Source organism: Erythrolamprus reginae, chromosome 8 (assembly GCF_031021105.1).
Source record: "Erythrolamprus reginae isolate rEryReg1 chromosome 8, rEryReg1.hap1, whole genome shotgun sequence".
NCBI classification, from domain to species: domain Eukaryota; kingdom Metazoa; phylum Chordata; class Lepidosauria; order Squamata; family Dipsadidae; genus Erythrolamprus; species Erythrolamprus reginae.
In genome coordinates, this window is record NC_091957.1 from 7,990,132 (window position 1) to 8,010,739 (window position 20,608).

The 20,608-nt window shown below is 43.1% G+C and overlaps 2 protein-coding genes across 3 annotated transcripts in view; one reads left to right on the forward strand and one right to left on the reverse strand.

The window, feature by feature from the left end:
• Positions 1-1,630, forward strand: part of TRIM32 (tripartite motif containing 32) — a 10,771-nt gene extending 9,141 nt beyond the window's left edge. For both annotated transcript variants that reach the window (XM_070758738.1, XM_070758739.1), the window contains exon 2: positions 1-1,630. This exon is cut by the window's left edge and continues 1,320 nt beyond it. In XM_070758738.1, coding sequence (XP_070614839.1) covers positions 1-680 — 680 coding nt within the window. In that variant the 3' untranslated portion in view covers positions 681-1,630.
• The window catches only part of ASTN2 (astrotactin 2), a 397,091-nt gene that overhangs the window by 96,250 nt on the left and 280,233 nt on the right, over positions 1-20,608 (reverse strand). Inside the window, 4 exon segments of the mRNA XM_070759605.1 lie at positions 9,308-9,487; positions 9,827-9,931; positions 10,731-10,855; positions 19,424-19,509. Coding sequence (XP_070615706.1) covers positions 9,308-9,487; positions 9,827-9,931; positions 10,731-10,855; positions 19,424-19,509 — 496 coding nt within the window.

Consider the following 20,608-nt stretch of genomic DNA (forward strand, 5'->3'; position numbering starts at 1 on the left):
ACCTGACTCCCTTGTCGGTCACCATGAACTGCCACGGACTCATCGGGGTGACCGACAGCTACGACAACTCAATGAAAGTGTACACCATGGATGGACACTGCGTGGCGTGCCACCGAAGTCAGTTGAGCAAGCCGTGGGGCATAACGGCTTTGCCTTCGGGGCAATTTGTGGTGACCGACGTCGAAGGAGGCAAACTGTGGTGCTTCACGGTGGACCGGGGAGTCGGGGTGGTAAAATACACCTGCCTGTGCAGCGCCGTGCGTCCAAAATTTGTCACGTGTGATGCCGAAGGGACCATCTACTTCACCCAAGGGCTGGGCCTCAACCTGGAGAACCGCCAACACGAACATCACCTGGAAGGCGGGTTTTCTATTGGCTCTGTCGGTCCGGACGGACAGCTGGGCCGACAAATCAGTCACTTTTTCTCCGAGAACGAAGATTTCCGCTGTATCGCCGGCATGTGCGTGGACTCGCGGGGGGATCTGATTGTGGCCGACAGCAGCCGCAAAGAGATCTTACATTTCCCCAAAGGCGGCGGTTACAATATCCTTATCCGAGAAGGTTTGACCTGCCCTGTGGGCATAGCCGTCACTCCCAAAGGTCAGTTGTTGGTCCTGGACTGTTGGGATCATTGCATTAAGATTTATAGCTACCACTTGCGAAGGTATTCCACACCTTAAGATGGGGAAAACACGCTTGTGCGCACACACACATATCTTTGTCCTTCACCCCCTCTCCCGTATCGATTCTTCCAAGGTCTGCTGACCGACAGTGGTGCCAACAATCTGTGCCATAAATGCAGAAATTCAGGGTGACGGTTGCTCCGATTTTTTTAACCTGTGTGTCCTAGAACAAAGACCGCACGTTCCTGTTTGCAAGCGTGGAGTGTGTTTGTTTCTTTGTTTCTTTTTAACACACACACAAAAAGTAGAATCAATCCCCTCCTTGGTAAGAAAAGCCGCCTGGCAATGCCACATTTATCCAAACACAGCTTTTGACTTAACGCTCTGGCTGCAGGCGATAAGGTAAAATTATTTGCGGTGAAATCTGACGGGGAAGAAAACCATATCCATCTGACATAGAAAATGGGCTAACTGCGAGGGGTGTGATGTTGTGTCTTCTCCATACTCCAACTTTAAAGAAGATGCTGGATGGATTCAGAGGGTTATTCGCCGTCCTTCGCATCTCATTTTTTCGTGAACTGTTCTCCCACCCATTCTTTCTGACGTTTAGCAAGTGGTCAACCTTTATCCTCACGTCCCTGAAAAATCCTTGTTTGCGCTCCACTCTGTTCCATGTGTGTAAATGCTAAATGCTTGTGTGTTTTTTGTTTTTCCAAGCCCACTAATCCTTGGACAGCTGTCTATCACTCTTCACTCTCGCACCTTTTACTAAACCGACATTTGGACTTCTTATAAGCCAGGATCTCGGGAATTATTCCACGCACCTGCAACTTGACACTAACGCTCCACCTCCAAGAAACTTCTAGCTGTTGTTCTTTCAACGCCACCAAAACTCCCATTTCATTTTTTAAAATGTCCTCCCATCTTGAGGCTTCTTGTCTGATGTGAAGTAGGTATCAGATGGTTTGGAAAAAAAACCTGGAAACTTTTAAAGAGTCTGTAACAAAGAATGTTTGTTTAGCAGTGTGATTATTTTTTCTCTTTCTGTAATTCATTACTCAGCTATCTTCCGGCGGGGTTTTTTTTTGGGGGGGGGGGAGGAGTGGGGACAGGGGGAATATGGTTTGGGGAAGTCACTTTTCTAACTGACAGTTTCACAATTGCGAAGAGAAATGGGTGTAAACTAGAGCAGGGGTGACAAATGATACGTTTTAAATCCTACATTCCACACACCACTGCACTGGCTGATGAGTTTCTACTTCGGGCAAAAATAAAAATCTTATGTATCTCGGAGGGAAAAAAAGAGACTTCCGCTTGTATTGAGTTGGATCTCTGCCAAGGACTTGCACATTCCTTACTCCGGCAAGATGCCACCAGCCCTGCCATCCTGCCCGGGTTTATTTATTTATTCATTCATTTATTCAACTTTATGCCCCCCAATCCCAATGGGACTCAGGGCATCTTAAAAGAATATAAAAATACAAATTACAGTTACAACTACAACAACAATAATAATAGCAACAATATTACTATTATATTATTATTATTATTATTATTATCATTGATGATGATGATGATGTCAAATATAGAGTGGTACCTCATGATACAAACCCCTCGTCTTACGGACAACCCGAGATACGAAAGTTCAGAAATTTTTTGCCTCTTCTTACAAACTTTTTTCTTCTTACCAACCCGCCGCCGCCGAGAAGCCCCGCTGCCCGGCTGTCGCTTTTTGAAGCAGCCAGGGGGCTTCTCAGCGTCCTCCTGAACCCGAATGCCAAACCTGAACTTCCGGGTTTGGCGTTCGGGAGGCCTCCGAGAAGCCCCCCGGCTGTTTTAAAAGATGACAGCCAGGCGGCGGGGCTTCTCAGCAGCCGAATGCCGAACCCGGAAGTTTGGCAAAAGTTCGGGTTCGGGAGGCCGCCGAGAAGCCCCGCCGCCTGGCTGTCATCTTTTAAAACAGCCGGAGGGCTTCTCGGAGGCCTCCCGAACGCCGAACCCGGAAGTTCGAGTTTGGCGTTCGGGTTCAGGAGGCCGCCGAGAAGCCCCCCGGCTGTTTCAAAAGGTGACAGCCGGGCGGTGTCGGGTTTTTTTGCGGGTTTTTTTTTTCGTTGCACGGATTAATTGATTTTTACATTGTTTCCTATGGGAAACAATGTTTCATTTTACGAACTTTTCGTCTTACGAACCTCCCCCGGGAACCAATTAGGTTCGTAAGATGAGGTATTACTGTATAAATTCGCTGGCTGGGGAATTCTGGGAGTTGAAGTCCAAATATCTTTAAGTTGCCAAGGTTGGGAAACACTGCTCTAAAGGATCGAACTGCTGTCAGTGGGCAGGGTCATCCTGCAACACTGCATTCTAACCACTGGACCCCCATGGGAAGGGAGAGAGGAAGGAGAAGAGAGGGTCAGAAGGAAGCGATAGCAATAGCACTTATATACCACTTCATGGTGCTTTACAGCCCTCTCTAAGCAATTTACAGAGTCAGCCTATTGCTCCCCAAACACTCTAGGCTGTTGTTTGACCATCCTCGGAAGGATGGAAGGCCGAAAGAAGCTATTCCCCAAAGCAGGGTAGGATAGGAAGCAATGGATAGAAACTAAACAAGGAGAGACGCAATTTAGAACTAAGGAGAAATTTCCTGACAGTTAGAACAATTAATCAATGGAACAAATTGTCTCCAGAAGTTGTGAATGCTCCAACACTAAGTTTTTAAGAAGATGTTAGATAACCATCTGTCTGAAATAGTGTAGGTTTTCTGCCTACGCAGGGGGTTGGACTAGAAGACCACCAAGGTCTCTTTCAACTCTGTTGTGGTTGTGGTTGTTGTTATTATAATTATAATTTATTTATTTATTTATTATTTAAATTTGTATGCCGCCCCTCTCCGCAGACTCGGGTCGGCTCACAACAGAATACAACAATTCATGACAAATCTAAATTATAATTTAAAATATTTAAAAAACCCCATTTACTAAGCAAACATACATACAAACATACCATGCATAAATTGTATATTCCCTGGGGGAGATGTCTCAGTTCCCCCATGCCTGACAACAAAGGTGGGTTTTAAGGAGCTTACGAAAGGCAAGGAGAGTAGGGGCAGTTCTAATCTCGGGGGGGAGTTGGTTCCAGAGAGTCGGGGCCACTACAGAGAAGGCTCTTTCCCTGGGGCCCGCCAACCGATATTGTTTGGTTGACGGGACCCGGAGAAGGCCCACTCTGTGGGACCTAACCGGTCGCTGGGATTCGTGCGGCAGAAGGCAGTCTCAGAGATATTCTGGTCCAGTGCCATGAAGGGCTTTAAAGGTCATAACCAACACTTTGAATTGTGACCGGAAATTGATCGGCAACCAATGCAGACTGCGGAGTGTTGGTGTGACATGGGCATACTTAGGGAAGCCCATGATTGCTCTCGCAGCTGCATTCTGCACGATCTGAAGTTTCCGAACACTTTTCAAAGGTAGCCCCATGTAGAGAGCGTTACAGTAGTCGAACCTCGAGGTGATGAGGGCAAGAGTGACTGTGATATAATTATTATAATTATATCAATTCTGTCTCCTCTGGATGCCAACCAGCCAATTAAGCTGATACCTCGAGCCAGCATGGGCATCCCAATGTCCCAACATTATTTTGGGTTCCCATCAGGGATAAGGCTCCTACTGCAAACTTTCCAAAGACCATCAATTTTCTCCAAGCGGCAGGAATTTGACAAAACAAAGAGAGTTCATATCAAACATACTGAGACTTGAGATATTTTTTCTCTCTTTCCCCGCCATATGTCCATCATCGCCTTCTTTAGTGTTTTTTTTTAAGTCTTCCTGTTTTTAGCTCCTAGCAAACTGACAAGCACTTAAGATCCCAGTTTTGCTCCGACAATAACTCCTTCTGTGAATTATTAACCATATGGTTACCATTTGTCACCTGCGCAAATTGTGTCTGCGGATGCCTTTGGGTTCCTGCGTGAACCTTGGTGTGCTTTTTCTTCTTTTTTTTTTCTTTTTGTAAAAAAAGAAGCTGTTGTGTGACAGAATTTGAACGCAACGTCAAGAAATATTGAATTATTCAACTTCAGGCACCTTCTGTTGGAAAAAAGGGAGTGGAAGGGAAAGGAGGGGGAGGATTTTGAGGAGAGAGGGAGGGGGAGGGAAAGGAACAATTCTGAGGGAGAAAGGGAAGGACAGAAAGGGAAAGGAGAGGGAGGGAAAGGAAAGAAGAAATCTGAGGGAGGGAAAGGAAGGATTCTGAGGGAGAAAAGAGGAAGGGAGCGGAAGGATTCTGAGGGAATGGAGGATTCTGAGGGAGGGAGGGGAGGGAAGGATTCTGAGGAAAGGGAGTATTCTGAGGGAGGGAGGGAAGAGGGGAGGGAGAGAAGAATTCTGAGGGAGAAAAGAGGAAGGGAGGGGAAGGATTCTGAGGGAATGGAGGATTCGGAGGGAGGGAGCGAAGGAGGGAGGGAAAAGAAGGAATCTGAGGTGGGAGGGTTCTGAGGGAGGGAAGAGGACTCTGAAGGAAGAAAAAGAGGAAGAGGAGAGATGGAAAGGAAAAAAATCTAGGGGGGGAAGGATTCTGAGGGAGGGAGGAATGGAGGGAGAAAGGGGAAGGATTCTGAGACGGGAAGGTTTTTGAGGAAAAGGAAGGACTCTGAGTGAAGGAAGAGAAGGGAGGGGAAGGGAGAATTCTGAGGAAGGAGGGAGGGGAAGAATTCTGAGGGAGGGAGGGAGGGGAGAAGAGAGGAACAAACGAAGGAAGGAAGGAATCACTTCTATTATTAAAAGACAGTCTTCGGAGCACTTGGGATTAATGTCAATATCACCCTGTAGCTGTACTCAATGCAGAAAGGGGTGTGTGTGTGTGTGTGTGTGTGTAGCCAGATCCTTTGTTTTCAAAACAAAGCCTCCAGTGGACTCCTGGGAAACTCCATGGAGGGAGAGCCGATCTGCATGCCAAGACTGAGCCAATGCGATGCATGATTCAAAGCCAGCTGCCTCCTTTCCAGCCTCAACCTTGCCTCCCGGTTTGATATTTATTCCTGGAAATTTATGCAGCAAAGATGATTAATCACCAGGAAGGGGTGCCAGCCTTTCTTCAGCATTTTCCCCTGCTTGCAAACTGGCCATTTGTCTTTGCTTTAAGACCACAACAAGGAGGGAGGGAGAGGGAGAGAGAGAGAGAACAAGAATGAGAGAGAAAGATAGAACAAGAGAGAATGAGACAGAAAGAGAAAGAAGAAAGAATGAGAGAGCATGAGAAATAGAATGAGAAAGAACAAGAATGAGAAAGAAGAGAATGAAAGAGAATGAGGGAATGAGAGAGAACGAGAGAAAGAATGAGAGAGAATGAGAGAAAGAACAAAGAGAATGAGACAGAAAGAAGAAAGAAAGAGCACAGGAGCATGAGAAATAGAACAAGAAAGAACAAGAATGAGAAAAGGGAATGAAAGAAAAAAATGAGAAAGAATGAGAGAGAGAATGAGGGAATGAGAGAGAAGGAGAGAGAGAGAGAGAAGGAGAGAGCTCTAGGAATACATTTCCTGCCAGAAATACAAAGACCAAATAAGAATTGAAACACCTGAGTGTTGTGTTTTCTGTGTGGACTGCAAGCAAGAATTCCCCTCCTGAATCCCTGCGCTTTCACCATGCAAGGTGGGAGAATCCTATCATCTACCTACCCAACTATTTACCTATCTACCATCTACTGGTACTTTATGACTCAGTACAAATGTTAATGGGAAGAAAAGTAGAAGTAAAGGTGGGGGGAGGAAATGGGTAGACCGTCTACGAAAAAAGACCGTCTACCAAAAGAACAGGCTACAAAAATGGTGGAAGGTCTTTAGCATAAAACTTATCAGGAAAGACTTCACAAACTCAATCTGTACAGTCTGGAGGACAGAAGGGAAAGTGGGGACATGATCGAAACATTTAAATATGTTCAAGGGTTAAATAAGGTTCCGGAGGGGAGTTTTTTTAATAGGAAAGTGAACACAAGAACAAGGGGGCACAGTCTGAGGTGAGTTGGGGGAAAGATCAGAAGCAACGTGAGAAAATATTTGACTGAAAGAGGAGTAGATGCTTGGAACAAACTTCCAGCAGACGTGGTTGGTAAATCCACAGTAACTGAATGTAAACATGCCTGGGATAAACATATATCCATCCTAAGATAAAATCCAGGAAATAGTATAAGGGCAGACTAAAGGGACCAGGAGATCTTTTTCTGTCCTCAATCTTTTATGTTTCTAAGCTGTTTCTGGTTGTCACTGGAAGGTGGGAGGAGAAGGGAAACGCTATCTTTTTTTAAACAGAAGAGTTTAAAGGAATCTTGGAAAGCCATCTGTCAAGAGAGGAAGAGAAGTGGGTGGTGCAATAGATATATCATCTCTAGATTCCTCTGCAGTTTGAACAGGCTGGGATCGGTCCATTTGTGGTGTGGGTGGAGAAACAGAAGGCCAGGGGTCTCCTTGTCTTCACTTTGAGAGGTCCTTGAATGAAAGGATGGGCCAACCAGGACCGGGGATGTGACTTGGCAACTAATCAGGCAATTCAAGCCACTCAAAATAATTACCCTCTGGTGTCAACATTGTGGGACAATAACTTTAAAATAGATGGTTTGGGAAACAAACCTTCTCAGAGTATTTTCCGTATCTTCCTTCCTTCCTTCTTTCTCTGCCCTCTTTCCTTCCCTCCCTCCCCCCCTCCATTCTTTCCTTCTCACAATATTTTCCATATCTTACTCATTTCCTTCCTTCCTTCCTTCCTTCCTTCATTCATTCATTCATTCATTCATCCATTCATTCCTCTGGGGAAGAAATATTTCACTTCTTTTATCTCCTCCTTTCCTTTTTCCCGCTTGGCGGGACCCAGGGGAAGAGCCTTCTCTGTGGCGGCCCCGGCCCTCTGGAACCAACTCCCCCCAGAGGTTAGAATTGCCCCCACCCTCCTTGCCTTTCGTAAACTACTTAAAACCCACCTCTGCCGCCAGGCATGGGGGAATTGAGATTTCTTCTCCCCCTAGGCCGTTACAATGGTATGCATGGTATGTTTGTATATGTGTCTGGTTTTCTATATTAAGGGGTTTTAATTTGCTTTTAGTATTGGATTATTATTGTATATTGTCTATGATTGCTGTTAGCCGCCCCGAGTTTTCGGAGAGGGGCGGCATATACATCCAATAAAACTTGAAACTTGAAACTTCTTTCCTTCCTTCCCTCCCTCTTTCTTAGAATATTCTCAATATCTCCTCCCTCCCTCAGAATACTTCCAATATCTCCCTTTTTTATTTTATCTCCTCTTTCATCCTTCCTTCCTTCCTTCTTCCCTCCCTCTCTCCCTCCCTCTCTTTCTTTCCTCCCTTCCTTTATTCCAACTCCTTCCTTCTTTCTCTTTCTCTCTTTCCCTCCCTCCCTCTCTCTCTCTCCACTGGCAAAAGCAAACCTGAGAACTTCCAGAATTTCATCCTAATGGCATTGCTTCAAGCTCCCAAAGTTTACTGCCCACTTTAATGATGTGCCGGGTTATTTATCACATTGCACAATGCATCCGCAACTGAATTAATGCTCTTCTTTAAAGACCGGCATTGTCACAAGCGATAAAAACGGAACTATCGCCAGACAGCTCAATTACGCCACATTTATAAATTAAAACAAAAAACACAAAAAACCTGCCCAAATCACCCTGGGCAATTTTGAGGGGGCTGGTAAGCAGATGACAAGGATCACAGCACGGCAGGCAGAGAAATGGAAACGGCACCGAGGGGCCTGCGGGCGAAAATGAGGTATGTGGATGGGAGGGGAAAGGGGTGGGTAGAAAAAGAGAAGGGCAAGGGGTCTGTCTCTTCACTTCAGTTAGAGGGCCTTGAATTAAAGGAGGCCAAGGAGATGCAGAAAGTCCCAAAGCCAGCTCAACAACGAAAGTAACGGCGAATAAATCTTAATTAACTAGGACCCAGGGTGTGACTTCACAACTCATCAGGCAATTCAAGCAATTCAAAATGTTCATGAACCAGTGGCCTCGTTGTGAGACAATAATAGGAAAATAGAAAGTTTGGGATGCAATGCAATATCTTCCTTCTTTCCTTCCTTCCTTTCTCTTATCTCCCTCCCTCCCTTCTTTTTTTCTCAGCTTCCTTCCTTCCCTCCCTCCTTGTTACAATATTTTCCATATCTTCTACCCTCCCTCCCTTCTCTTATCTCCCTCCCTTTCTTCCCTCTCTCCCTTTCTTCCTATTTTCTTTCTCTTATCTCCCTCTCATCCCTCCTTCCTTCCTCCCTTTCTCCCACCCTTCTTTCTTTCTATCTCTTATCTCCTTCCCTCCCTCCTTTCTTTCTCATCTCCCCTCCCTCCCTTCTTAGAATATTTTCCATATCTTCCACCCTCCCTCCCTCCCTTCTCTTATCCCCCTCCCTCCCTTCTTCCCTTCCTCCTTTTCTTCTTTCTTTCTCTCTCTTATCTTCCTTCCTTCTTTCCTTCCTTCTTCACCCTCCCTTCCGCAGGAAGAAAAAGTCATTATTCTGGACAATTATGCGAGAATGGGACTTTCCGGCCTAAACAGGACCATAGGAATGTTGCAAAATTGGAATGTGCAGTCATTCCTGGCCATCCAACTGGATTTGCCCAGCTCAAAATTAATACGCAGGGAAAGGGAAAGATTAAGAAAGTGCCAGCTCTCTTCCTGAAGCTCCTTACCTTTCTGATATTGCAGCCAGAGCTGCTGTTGGATCCTCTTGCTTGGGAAGTGAATAGTGCAGCTGAATTCAGAGCCGTATAAGCCCTCTGCTATGTAATGGGAGCCGTACTGCTGGATGAAGTATAGCAGCTCCTCACGGCTGCTCTCTTTGTTCAGAATCTTGAGGACATTTGCAAATCCTGCAAAGATAAAGGAGAGGGAGGGAGGGAGAGTGAAAAGAAAGAGGAGAGAAGGAGGAGAGGGAGAGAAAGGAGGAGGAGAAGGGGGAGGAGGAAGAGGAAAAGAAGGAGGAGGAGGAGGAGAGGAGGAAGAATGAAGAAGAACAGAAGAAGAGGAGGAGGAGGAGGAAGAAAGAAAAGGAGGAGGAGGAGAAAGGAGAGGGTGGAAAAGACAAAGAGTGAATATTGCAAAGTATGCTAGAGATATACATCTTATCAGTAGGCTGCTACAGAACAGCACATATTCCAGCCATCAGAGCTCTTCAAAGCCTTAGATGACACCTACTAAGGTCTGCTCACCTGTCGAAAGGGCGATGGTGCTGAGCTTCACCCTGTACAGGTTACTTCGGACTCTCCAGTGTTGAACCATAGGGTATCCCATGGCTTCATCGTATCGGATGTCTCCTGTCCATACAAAAGAATATTTGTAGTTCAGAGGCTGAATGGTGGTGGTGGTGGGTCGTTGGTGCTCTCTGAGTTTGGTGGGGGTCCTTGCAGATGTTTCATGACCCAACTAGGGAATATCGTCAGTTGTAGAAAGGAGTAGGGTTTGGGAAGAGGGGGGAGGAAGAGGAGAGGGAGGAGAAGGAAGGAGGACAACTATGGAGTCCTCGGTGTTCTCTGAGCTTGGTGGCTTTCTTGGGAGATGTTTCCTGACCCAACTAGGGAACATTATCAGTGTTGGAAAGAGTAGGTTTGTGAAGATGAGGAGGAGGAGGAAGAGAATGACAATTGTGGGGTCCTCGATGCTCTCTGAGCTTGGTGGTTTTCTTGGGAGATGTTTTGTGACCCAACAAGGGAATATTATCACTGCTAAAAGGGAGTAGGCAATGAGTTGGTGGTGGTGGTTGTGATGGTGGTGGAGGAAGAGGAGGACAATGACAACTGTGGGGTCCTCAGTGATCTCTGAGCTTGGTGATTTTTTTTTTTTTTGGAGATGCTTCGTGACCCAACTAGGGAACAGTATCAGTGCTAGAAAGCAGTAGGTTTGTGAAGAGGAGGTGGAGGAGACAATGACAACTGTGGGGTCATTGGAGATCTCTGAGCTTGGTGGCTTTCTTGGGAGATGTTTCATGACCCAACTAGGGAACATTATCAGTGCTAAAAAGGAGTAGATTGGGGGGAGGAGGAGGAAGAGAAAGAAAAAGAGGAACAGAACGAGGACAAGGACTATGGGACCACTGTAGACAAGTGAGGCTCCTACCAGTGAGCAGTTGGAGGTTGGGAAGAGGTTCAGATAGCACGCCACGACACTGTTCCTCAACCGGGAGAGGAATGACCACCAATGCATCAGCCAGTTGGGGAAAGTCCTTGATGAAATTGTTCTCCCTGTGAAAAGAAACCAGAGAACTGAAACAACAGTGATTGAAACACAGTCTGGAGTGGGTGGAAAGATGTTGACTTGGATTCAGAAGTGAGAAGATCAAGCCATACACACATACACACACATATGTGAACAAAGAGAAAAAACAATTCTATTCTGGTGCCTTGGAACATATTTTTACAATACAACCAAACAGGCGTTGACAGTGGGGGTGTCCCTCTGACCTTCCTGCCAATCCGCTTAAAGCTCTGTTGGGAGAATTGGGGCTAGACTTATGGTTGGGGGTCACCACGACATGAGGAACTGTATTAAGGGGTCGTGGCATTAGAAAGGTTGAGAGCCACTGGATTAGATGTTTCCAAAGAGGCAGATACATTTTGAGAGATGGGAATTAACTCTGGTCTCAACAATCTTTCCACAATGGGGCACCAATGCAAACTGAGTGTTTTGGCTCTTCAAAGCACCTTTCTCAACCTGAAGCCATCAACAAAAGTTTGTCAAAGTGGCAGCCTGGAGGCATCTACCTTCTGCCAGCCTTGTCTCATAATATTGTGTACAGAGTCCTAAAATGCAGCCAGACAACTCCGATACACAATGCAGAGCAGAAAGAGCTAATTAGTTTGCACGGATCCTGCCGTTTTTATGATCTTGAAAAATAAAACCAGCCAGCCAGCCAATCAACTAACCAACCAGCAGAATGGAGGAAAGGCTTGGTTAATGAAGAATAGGTTGCTCCAGACAATCCAAAAGAAGAAACCTAAGGTAAGCATGGAGGTACAGGAGGCAGATACACAACAGAGATGCAAAGCCAGTGGATTGAGTTTACTGAGAAGAACAGTTCTTTGCAATTCCTCCATTGAGAGAGAATGGTTCTGTTGTGGTCCGTTCACATAGAAAGTTTGCTCCTTAAAGAAATGTTCCTTAATTCTTAGGAGATGTCTGGTATGAGACCAGTGATCCAGATGAAACACACAATCACTGGCAATAAAGAAAAACCAAAACAAAACAGGAGCCAGAATTGCAAACACCATTTTATGAACTAGAGACCTGGTTGGGGAGGCGATGCTGTCAAATTACACCTTTCACTTTTCATCAGAAACAAGGATATTGCAAGAAAATAAAGCCAATTCCTCTCTGATCGTTGCAAAGTTGTTTATTTCAGCTTCAGCAACTTCCCAAATATTGCAAATATTAGGGTCTTTCTTTCTCTTTCTTTCTTCCTTTCTTTCTTTCTTTCTTTCTTTCTCTATTTCTCTCTCTTTATTTCATTCTTTCCTTCTTTCTTTTTCTTCTTCCCTTTCATCCCTGTTCTTCCTTCTTTCTTCCTTCTCCATCTGTTTTTCTTTTCTCTCTCTCTCTCTTTGCCTTCCTTCCTTTCCCTTCTCTCTCTCCTTCATTTTCCTTCCTTCCATCCCTCCTTCCCCTTCCTCCCTTTCCTTCCTTCTCTCTAATTCTTTCATCTCTCTCTTTTCCTTCCTTCTTTCCCTTCTCTCGCCTTCATTTTTCTTCCTTCCTTCCTTCCCTCCTTCCCCTTCATCCCTTTCCTTCCTTCTCTCTTTCTTTCATATCTTCCTTCCTCCTTCCCTTCATATTTCTTCCTTTCTTTCTTTCTTTCTTTCCTAACTTCTTTCCTCCTTCTTTTTTTCTTCCCCTTCCTTCCTGTCTTTCCTTCCTTCTTCCTTCTCTCTTTCTTTTGTCTCTCTTTTCCTTCCTTTCTTCCCCTTCATTTTCCTCCCTCCTTCCCTCCCTTTCCTTCTCCCCTCCCCCTCCCCCCTCTCTTTCTTTGCAGAAACATTTCTATTTCCTTGCCATCATTTCTAATACAGTTTACCCTTTAGGCAGGATTTTAAAGAACATGGCTTGGCTACCATTGCGTTTATTTATTGTGGATATTCCATTGTTTGCATTGGCTCTATGCAAACCAGTCTGGAATGTTTTGCTTTTCTGTTTGTTTGTTTTTTGTTTTCTGAGAGGTAAAGTTGACACAACATAAATCTGGCTTCTTTTTTGCACGTGACAAATAGGCTTTCTTGCATCTTCTCAATCCTGCTCCTCTAATAACTTTATTATGATGGGGTTGGAAACAGATTTGGCCCAGGGGCTGACTGCACAAACAGAAGAAAACACTGTTAGCAAAAAGCCAAATAAGTATCCATAGTGCCAGTAAGAGTTTTGTTTTGTCAGTGGTTCTGTCCAAGTTATCTATTTCTGTCTGTCTGTCTGTCTTTCTGTCTGTCTATCCTCTGTCTGTCTTCTATCTATCTATCTATCTATCTATCTATCTATCTATCTATCTATCTATCTATCTATCTATCTATCTATCTTCCCATCTCTCTCTCTCTCTACCTACCTACCTACTTGTCTACCTAATCTATTTATTTGTCTATGCATCTCAGTCATGAATCCATCTACCCACCCATCCATTCATCCACCCATCCGCTGTCTGTCTGTCTCTGTCTGTGTGTCTATATCTACCTACCTTCCATCCATCTCTCTCTCCCTCCCTACCTATCTACCTGCCTACTATTTTCTATCCATTCATCCATTTACCCACCCAACCATCATCAATCCATTTATCTACCTCCCTCCCTCTCTTAAATATCTATCTATCTATCTATCTATCTATCTATCTATCTATCTATCTATCTATCTATCTATCTTCCCATCTCTCTCTCTCTCTCTCTCTCCCTACTTGTCTACCTAACCTATTTATTTGTCTATGCATCTCAGTCATGTATCCATCCACCCACCCACCCACTGTCTGTCTGTCTCTGTCCGTGTGTCTATATCTATCTACCTACCTTCCATCCATCTCTCTCTCTCTCTCCCTACCTATCTACCTGCCTACTATTTTCTATCCATTCATCCATTTATCCACCCAACCATCATCGATCCATTTATCTACCTCCCTCCCTCTCTTAAATATCTATCTATCTATCTATCTATCTATCTATCTATCTATCTATCTATCTATCTATCTATCTATCTATCATCTATCTATCTATCTATCTATCTACTATCTATCTATCTATCTATCTATCTATCTATCATCTATCTATCTATCTATCTATCTATCATCTATCTATCTATCTATCTATCTATCTATCTATCTACCTACCTACCTACCTACCTACCTACCTATTGATCTATCTATCTATCTATCTATCTATCTATCTATCTATCTATCTATCTATCTATCTATCTATCAGTAATTGATGTATCTATTGTATACTTAAAATGCAAAACACCATTATGCATAGGCCATAAACGCAAGCATTTGTGCTGGAAGGGATAAACAACTCTGTGTTTACAATGAACAGCCTGAGCATCTGCAGAATTGCTGACCACAGGAGCTGGAGCACCTGCTTTGGTAGCAATTGCCAGAAGAGAGTTGTTCTCCTGGTAGATGCTGCTGCTGCAAAGCATATGCACCAGATGTAGGGCCCTCCTGACACTAAACAAAATGAGAAATAAAAACCAGAGCAGTTCTTTCTCCTTGTGCTTGGTTTCTTTGGGAGTGTGATGGGAGGAACATCCACAATTAGGCAGTTAAAGTCTGTCTCACCCACCCACCCACGTTGTTATGTGCAGACGGAAAGAATAAGGTACACCTTTCTTTCTTTCTTTCTTTCTTTCTTTCTTTCTTTCTTTCTTTAGTTAGTTAGTTAGTTAGTTAGTTAGTTAGTTAGTTAGTTAGTTAGTTAGTTAGTTAGTCCAATACACAATGAGTGTTTTAGTGGGTATATATCTATATACACATAGTAAAATACATGATGAAGGTTGTAGAGGAGATACTCATAGTAAAATATATCTAAGAAAGAATAGAAAAGAATATATAGTAATAGAACATATCAATGAAAGAATAGAAGAAGAGATGTAGGAATAGAAGAAAGGTATAGGAGATATAGGAGAGCAATAGGACAGGGGACGGAAGGCACTCTAGTGCACTTGTACTCACCCCTTAATGACCTCTTAGGAATCTGGATAGGTCAACTGTAGATAATCTAAGGGTAAATCTTAGCGCAAGTCTCCAAAATACTCCAAATATATCCCAAAATATCCCAGGGGAAGTTTACATCTATGCTACATTTTAATTTGGAGTAGCCTTATGCGCCAGGAGAAAAACCAATCTCTTTTCCCATCTAGTTTTTCTTCCCTTTGATGAATTTTCATGGCTGGGTGTCCTTGTGCTGATTTAATTACAAGGTGGAGAATGGGCTCCCATTCCAAATTTTGATTATAAGTTATCTTCATATAGGGGAAATTTTCAAGAGGGGACATCTGCATGGAACTTTTCCAAAATGGGAACAGAGGAGGAGGAGGAGGAGGAAAATTTAATGTAATTTAATTGACTTCTATGCCACTCAATCCCATGGGACTCAGAGTGGCTTACAACACTATAAAATACAATACAATAGTAAAAAAAGAGTCAAATATTAAGTACTAAGAAACAGTAAAATCACATTATAAAATACAGTAAAGCTGTCCAACCAGAACAAACATACATACCAAATCAATCACACGGCCGGGACAAAATGGTAATATTCACGGCCCCCAGGCCTGCTGACAAAGGTCTTTACAGACTTTCTGAAGGCCAGTAGGGTGGGAGCAGTAGGGACATTGGGGGTGGGGGGGAAGAAGGAAGAGGAGGAGGAGGAGGAGGAGGAGGAGGAGGAGGAGGAGGAGGAGGAGGAAGAGAGTACACATGCTTGGTGGGGAAGTCCTCCATAGTCAAGCTTTGGCACAGCATAATATCTGAGTCTGCGGAGAGGGGCGGCATACAAATCTAATAAATAATAATCTAATAAATAAATTGGTTTTTAATTATGATAGGGTTTTTAGTTTTAGTTTTTTTAGTTTTTTAATATTAGATTTGTGCCATTATAATATTGTTTTTTTCATTGTTGTGAGCTGCCCCGAGTCTTCGGAGAGGGGCGGCATACAAATCTAATAAATTATTATTATTATTATTATTATTATTATTATTATTATTATTATTATTATTATTATTATTTGAAGCAACCTATCCTATAGGGAAGACATTTGGCCTCTGACTAATACAGTGGTACCTCTAGCTATGAATGCCTATACGTATGAACTTTTTTAGATAAGAACCGGGTGTTCAATATTTTTTTGCCTCTTCTCACGAACCATTTCCCACTTACGAACCAGAGTCTCCAAAACTATGACCAGAAAAGGCAGGGAGAAGCCTCCATGGAGCCTCTCTAGGAATCTCCTGGGAGGAAACAGGGCCTCTGTGGTTTCTCCATTGCATGCATTATTTGCTTTTATATTGATTCCTATGGGAAAAATTGCTTCTTCTTACGAACTTTTCTACTTAAGAACCTGGTCACGGAATGAATTAGGTTCGTAAGTAGAGGTGCCACTGTACATTGAAAGGAGATATCCCCTACCAGGAAGTTTAGCAAGTGATGGGAGATCCCACTCATCCCTGGAAAAACCACCATTCCCAGTTCTGAAAGCCCAGGAAGTTGAAAACATCCCAAACAATGACGAAATCTATTCTGTACCATGCAGAGAAAGAAAAAAAATTAAAGTATGATTGTGTGAAATCACTAGCTACTCAGCGGCAGAAAGAAACCTCTCTGCTGAAAGAGAGAAGAAGGTGCAGTTCTAGGATTTGGCCAGTAGAGAGCTACACATGCTTTGGAACACAGCATACAGACAACTGCAGAAAGAGTTTCCATCTAAAATTTTGCAGGTGACTTAGTTTCCTTGAAACAAACTTCCCCTTAGAAACAAACAAGATAATAACCAACAGCCAACACAGGTTTGTGAGGAACAAATCATACCAAACCAACCTCATTTCACTCTTCAACACTGTGACTAAATCAACAGACCAGCAAAATGCAGTGGACTTAATATACCTGGACTTCAGTAAAGCATTCGACAAAGTGGACCACAACCTGCTACCCTGCAAATTTTTTAAAAAGTGGGGTAGACAGAAACAGAAACAGGTAGATTGGCAGCTGGCTAACTAACCATACCCAACGAGTAGTCCTCAATGAATTCCAGTTCACATGGAAAAGAGTAAGCAGCGAGGTACTACAAAGTTCAGTCCTAGGCTGTCCTTAGTTCCCCCTCTATTCCCTTCTCTAGGTCGTTAATGAGTATATTATTCATTAATGACCTAGACGAGGGAATAGAGGGGGAACCAGTGATGGGCTTCTACAGGAATGGTCAGGAACACAGTTCCGTAGCAAAATTTGGAGCTCTACCACAGAGCACTCAATTTGCACTGAAAGATGTTGAAACAAAATGCATAAGCCACGGCCACAGTGTGGTAGTAAAAATTTTGGTAGCCCATCACTGGGGGGAACTAATTACATTTGCAGATGGCACCAAGGAAAATAAGGACTAGGGGGTGACATGATAGCAGTCTTCCAGTATTTGAGGGGCTACCATGAAGAAAAAGGGGTCAAATTATTCTCCATATGATCTGACAAGGAACAACAGAAGGAAACTAATCAAAGAGACAAGAAACCTCAAATTAAGAAGGAATTTCCTGACAGTGGGAACAATGAACCAGTGGAACAGCTTGCCTCCAGAAGTTGAGGGTGCTCCATTACTGGAGATTTTTAAGAAGAGGCTGCACAGTTACTTATATGAAATGATAGAGGTTCTCCTGCTTGAGCAGGGGGTTGGACTAGAAGACCTCCAAGGTACCTTTCAGCTCTATTCTATTCTGATTCTGAAGAACAAGACAGTCGGGCAGAAAATAAGAAGATTTAGAGAAATGCCATTATTTTCTCTCCCCTTATTCTTCTCCGCTTCTGGAGCCTTGGCGTTGCAAATGTTAATTGCACGACCGTCTTTCCTTTCGTCAAATGAATTTGCATTTTCCAAAAGTGACACAAGAAAATTGCAGACAAGGCTTTAATGCACCTGGTGCTCAATTCATTTCTGCATGCTGGTTGAAGAGATGAGAATTGGATATTATTTTAATTGCGGGCATGGTAGCAACCGCTTCTGCCAGTGGCCGAAGGAAGTCCATAATAAAATGATCTGAAACAACACTCTCTGGAACCACAGACTCTGGAATGAGTGCAGAGAAGAGCAACAAAGATGATTAAGACTAAAATGTTTGATTGATAGATAGATAGATAGATAGATAGATAGATAGATAGATAGATAAATAGATAGATAGATAAATAGATTTAGATCTATAGATAGATAGATAGATCTATAGATAGATAGATAGATAGATAGATAGATAGATAGATTTAGATCTATAGATAGATAGATAGATAGATAGATAGATAGATAGATAGATCTATAGATAGATATAGATAGATAGATAGATAGATAGATAGATAGATAGATAGATGAAATAATTTTGCTGATAATGAAAAGGGAGTATACTATAGATCTATATTGGCCTTACTTGCCTTCATCAGGTAGCCACACCCTTACTGGGATTTGAAGCTGGCTCATCTCCTGTATCAGCTTGTATCAGGGAAGGGTTATGTGTATGTAAGTTTATACACTTATATAGTTGTCGGTTATAAAAAACTTATCTGCCTTGGAATATGGCATCATCTATCTATCTATCTATCTATCTATCTATCTATCTATCTATCTATCTATCTATCCTTAATGTTATATACTTCATTGTTTTATATTGCCTCTGACTGTACACCACCCAGAGTCCAACTAGAAATTGGGCGGCTTGAAAGTTAAATAAATTAAATTAAAACATATGAGGATAAACAGTCTGGCAAACAGAAGGACCAGGGGAGACATGATAGCAGTCTTCCAATACTTGAGGGGCTGCTACAGAGAGGGGGGGGGGGGGGGCATCAGGCTATTTTCCAAAGCACCAGAAGGCCAGACAAGGATTAATGGAAGTTGACCAAGGAGAGAATCAACCTGGAAATAAGGAGGAACTTTCTGACAGTGAGAGTGATCAACCAGGTTACTAACTTAACAACTGAAGTGATTCACTTAACAACGCAGGCAAGCAAAATGTTCTGTCCCTGCGAAGAACGTAACAGAACACTAGTTTGTATGCACTTATTTAATCCAAACACCACCACTAATAAACATCTTAGCAGTGAATATGCACACACCAATCTACAAGCAGTCTTTTTTTGGCAAGCAACCAGCTACTAATTAATCTTCATTAATAGCTGGTATCAGTTCAAAGAGTTTAAAGCCAAGAAGAGCAATTAGGTCTTGACATCTTACGTAGCTTTGGAGAGTTGGTGAAATGCCTAGAGGTAGTTCTTTATAACCGAAACAGCAGCAGAGAAAACACAGCAGAAGTCTTTCAGATACTATGATCAGACGGGTTTCTCAAACGTTGTTCTCTGCAGCTTGTTAGCTGCTTCTGCTGTCTTTAAGTAGACTAGGGGAGTGGCTGATTAGCCCCCAGTCTTACTCCCAAGGAGACCTCCTCCGGAGTAACCATTCCTGTCTATTGGCAGCCCTGCGGGCTCGTGCATCAAAAAGGGGGGAAGCTTCTTCCTCCTCATCACCGCGATGTGGTGCTGGAGGCCCTGGTTGAACCTCTGCCTCTGGCACAGATTCCTCGCTATCCTCCCCACTCTGACTTGGGTGCCAGCTGCACAGACCACTGGCACATTACCAAGTTGGTCTCCTCTTGAACGGGATCCGCTATCAGCTCCACTATCAGATTCTAGAATGAGTGAAGAGAAGAGCAACAAAGATGATTAAGGCTAAAATTAAACCCTATGCAACTAGACTTACAATCTTAGGTTTAGAAAGCTTAGAACTACGTCGGCTTAAACACGACCTAAGCATAGCCCATAAAATCATCTGTTACAACATCCTTCCTGTCAATGACTACTTCAGCTTCACCCACAACAATACACGAGCACACAACAGACACAAATTTAAAGTAAACTGCTCTAAACTCGACTGTAGGAAATATGACTTAAGTAACTGAGTTGCTGAATAATTGATACCGGGAACTCACTACCTCTGTAGTATCATCACCTGGTAGTGGGCCACAACACAAAGTTGTAAAATAGCAATAGAAATAGCCCTTAGACTTATATACCACTTCACGGTGCTTTTGCAGCCCTCTCTAAGAAGTTTACAGAGTCAGCCAATTGCCCCCAACAATCTGGGTCCTCATTTTAACCACCTCCCTGGAAGAAGGCTGAGTCAACCTGGAGCCGGTGGTGAGATTTGAACTGCTGAACTACAGCTAGCAGCTGAAGGAGCCTGCAGTGCTGCACTCTAACCACTGCACCACCCTGGTAAAATAGAGTGAAACACACTTTGTCTCATTTAACCACAGAAATGTGGGGGTTCCAATGTGGTTCGTACATCGAGGACCTCCTGCATTGAACCCTCCTTAAATGTTAGAAGAGGCTTTTCCCAGCCTGGGAAAACACTTTCTGAGTTTACTTGGTCAGTTTAAAACAGGTGGGTTAATCCTTGGGAAAACCCAGTAGGAAGATTTATTATTATTATTATTATTATTATTATTATTATTATTATTATTATTATTTATTATTATTATTATTATTATTTATTATTATTATTTATTTGATTTGTATGCTGCCCCTCTCCGTAGACTCGGGGCGGCTAACAACAGTAATAAAAAAACATCATGTAAATCCAATACTAAAAACAACTAAAAAAACCCTTATTATAAAACTAAACATCCATACAAACAAACATACCATGCATAAATTGTAAAGGCTTAGGGGGAAAGAATGTCTCAATTCCCCCATGCATGACGGCAGAGGTGGGTTTTAAGGAGCTTA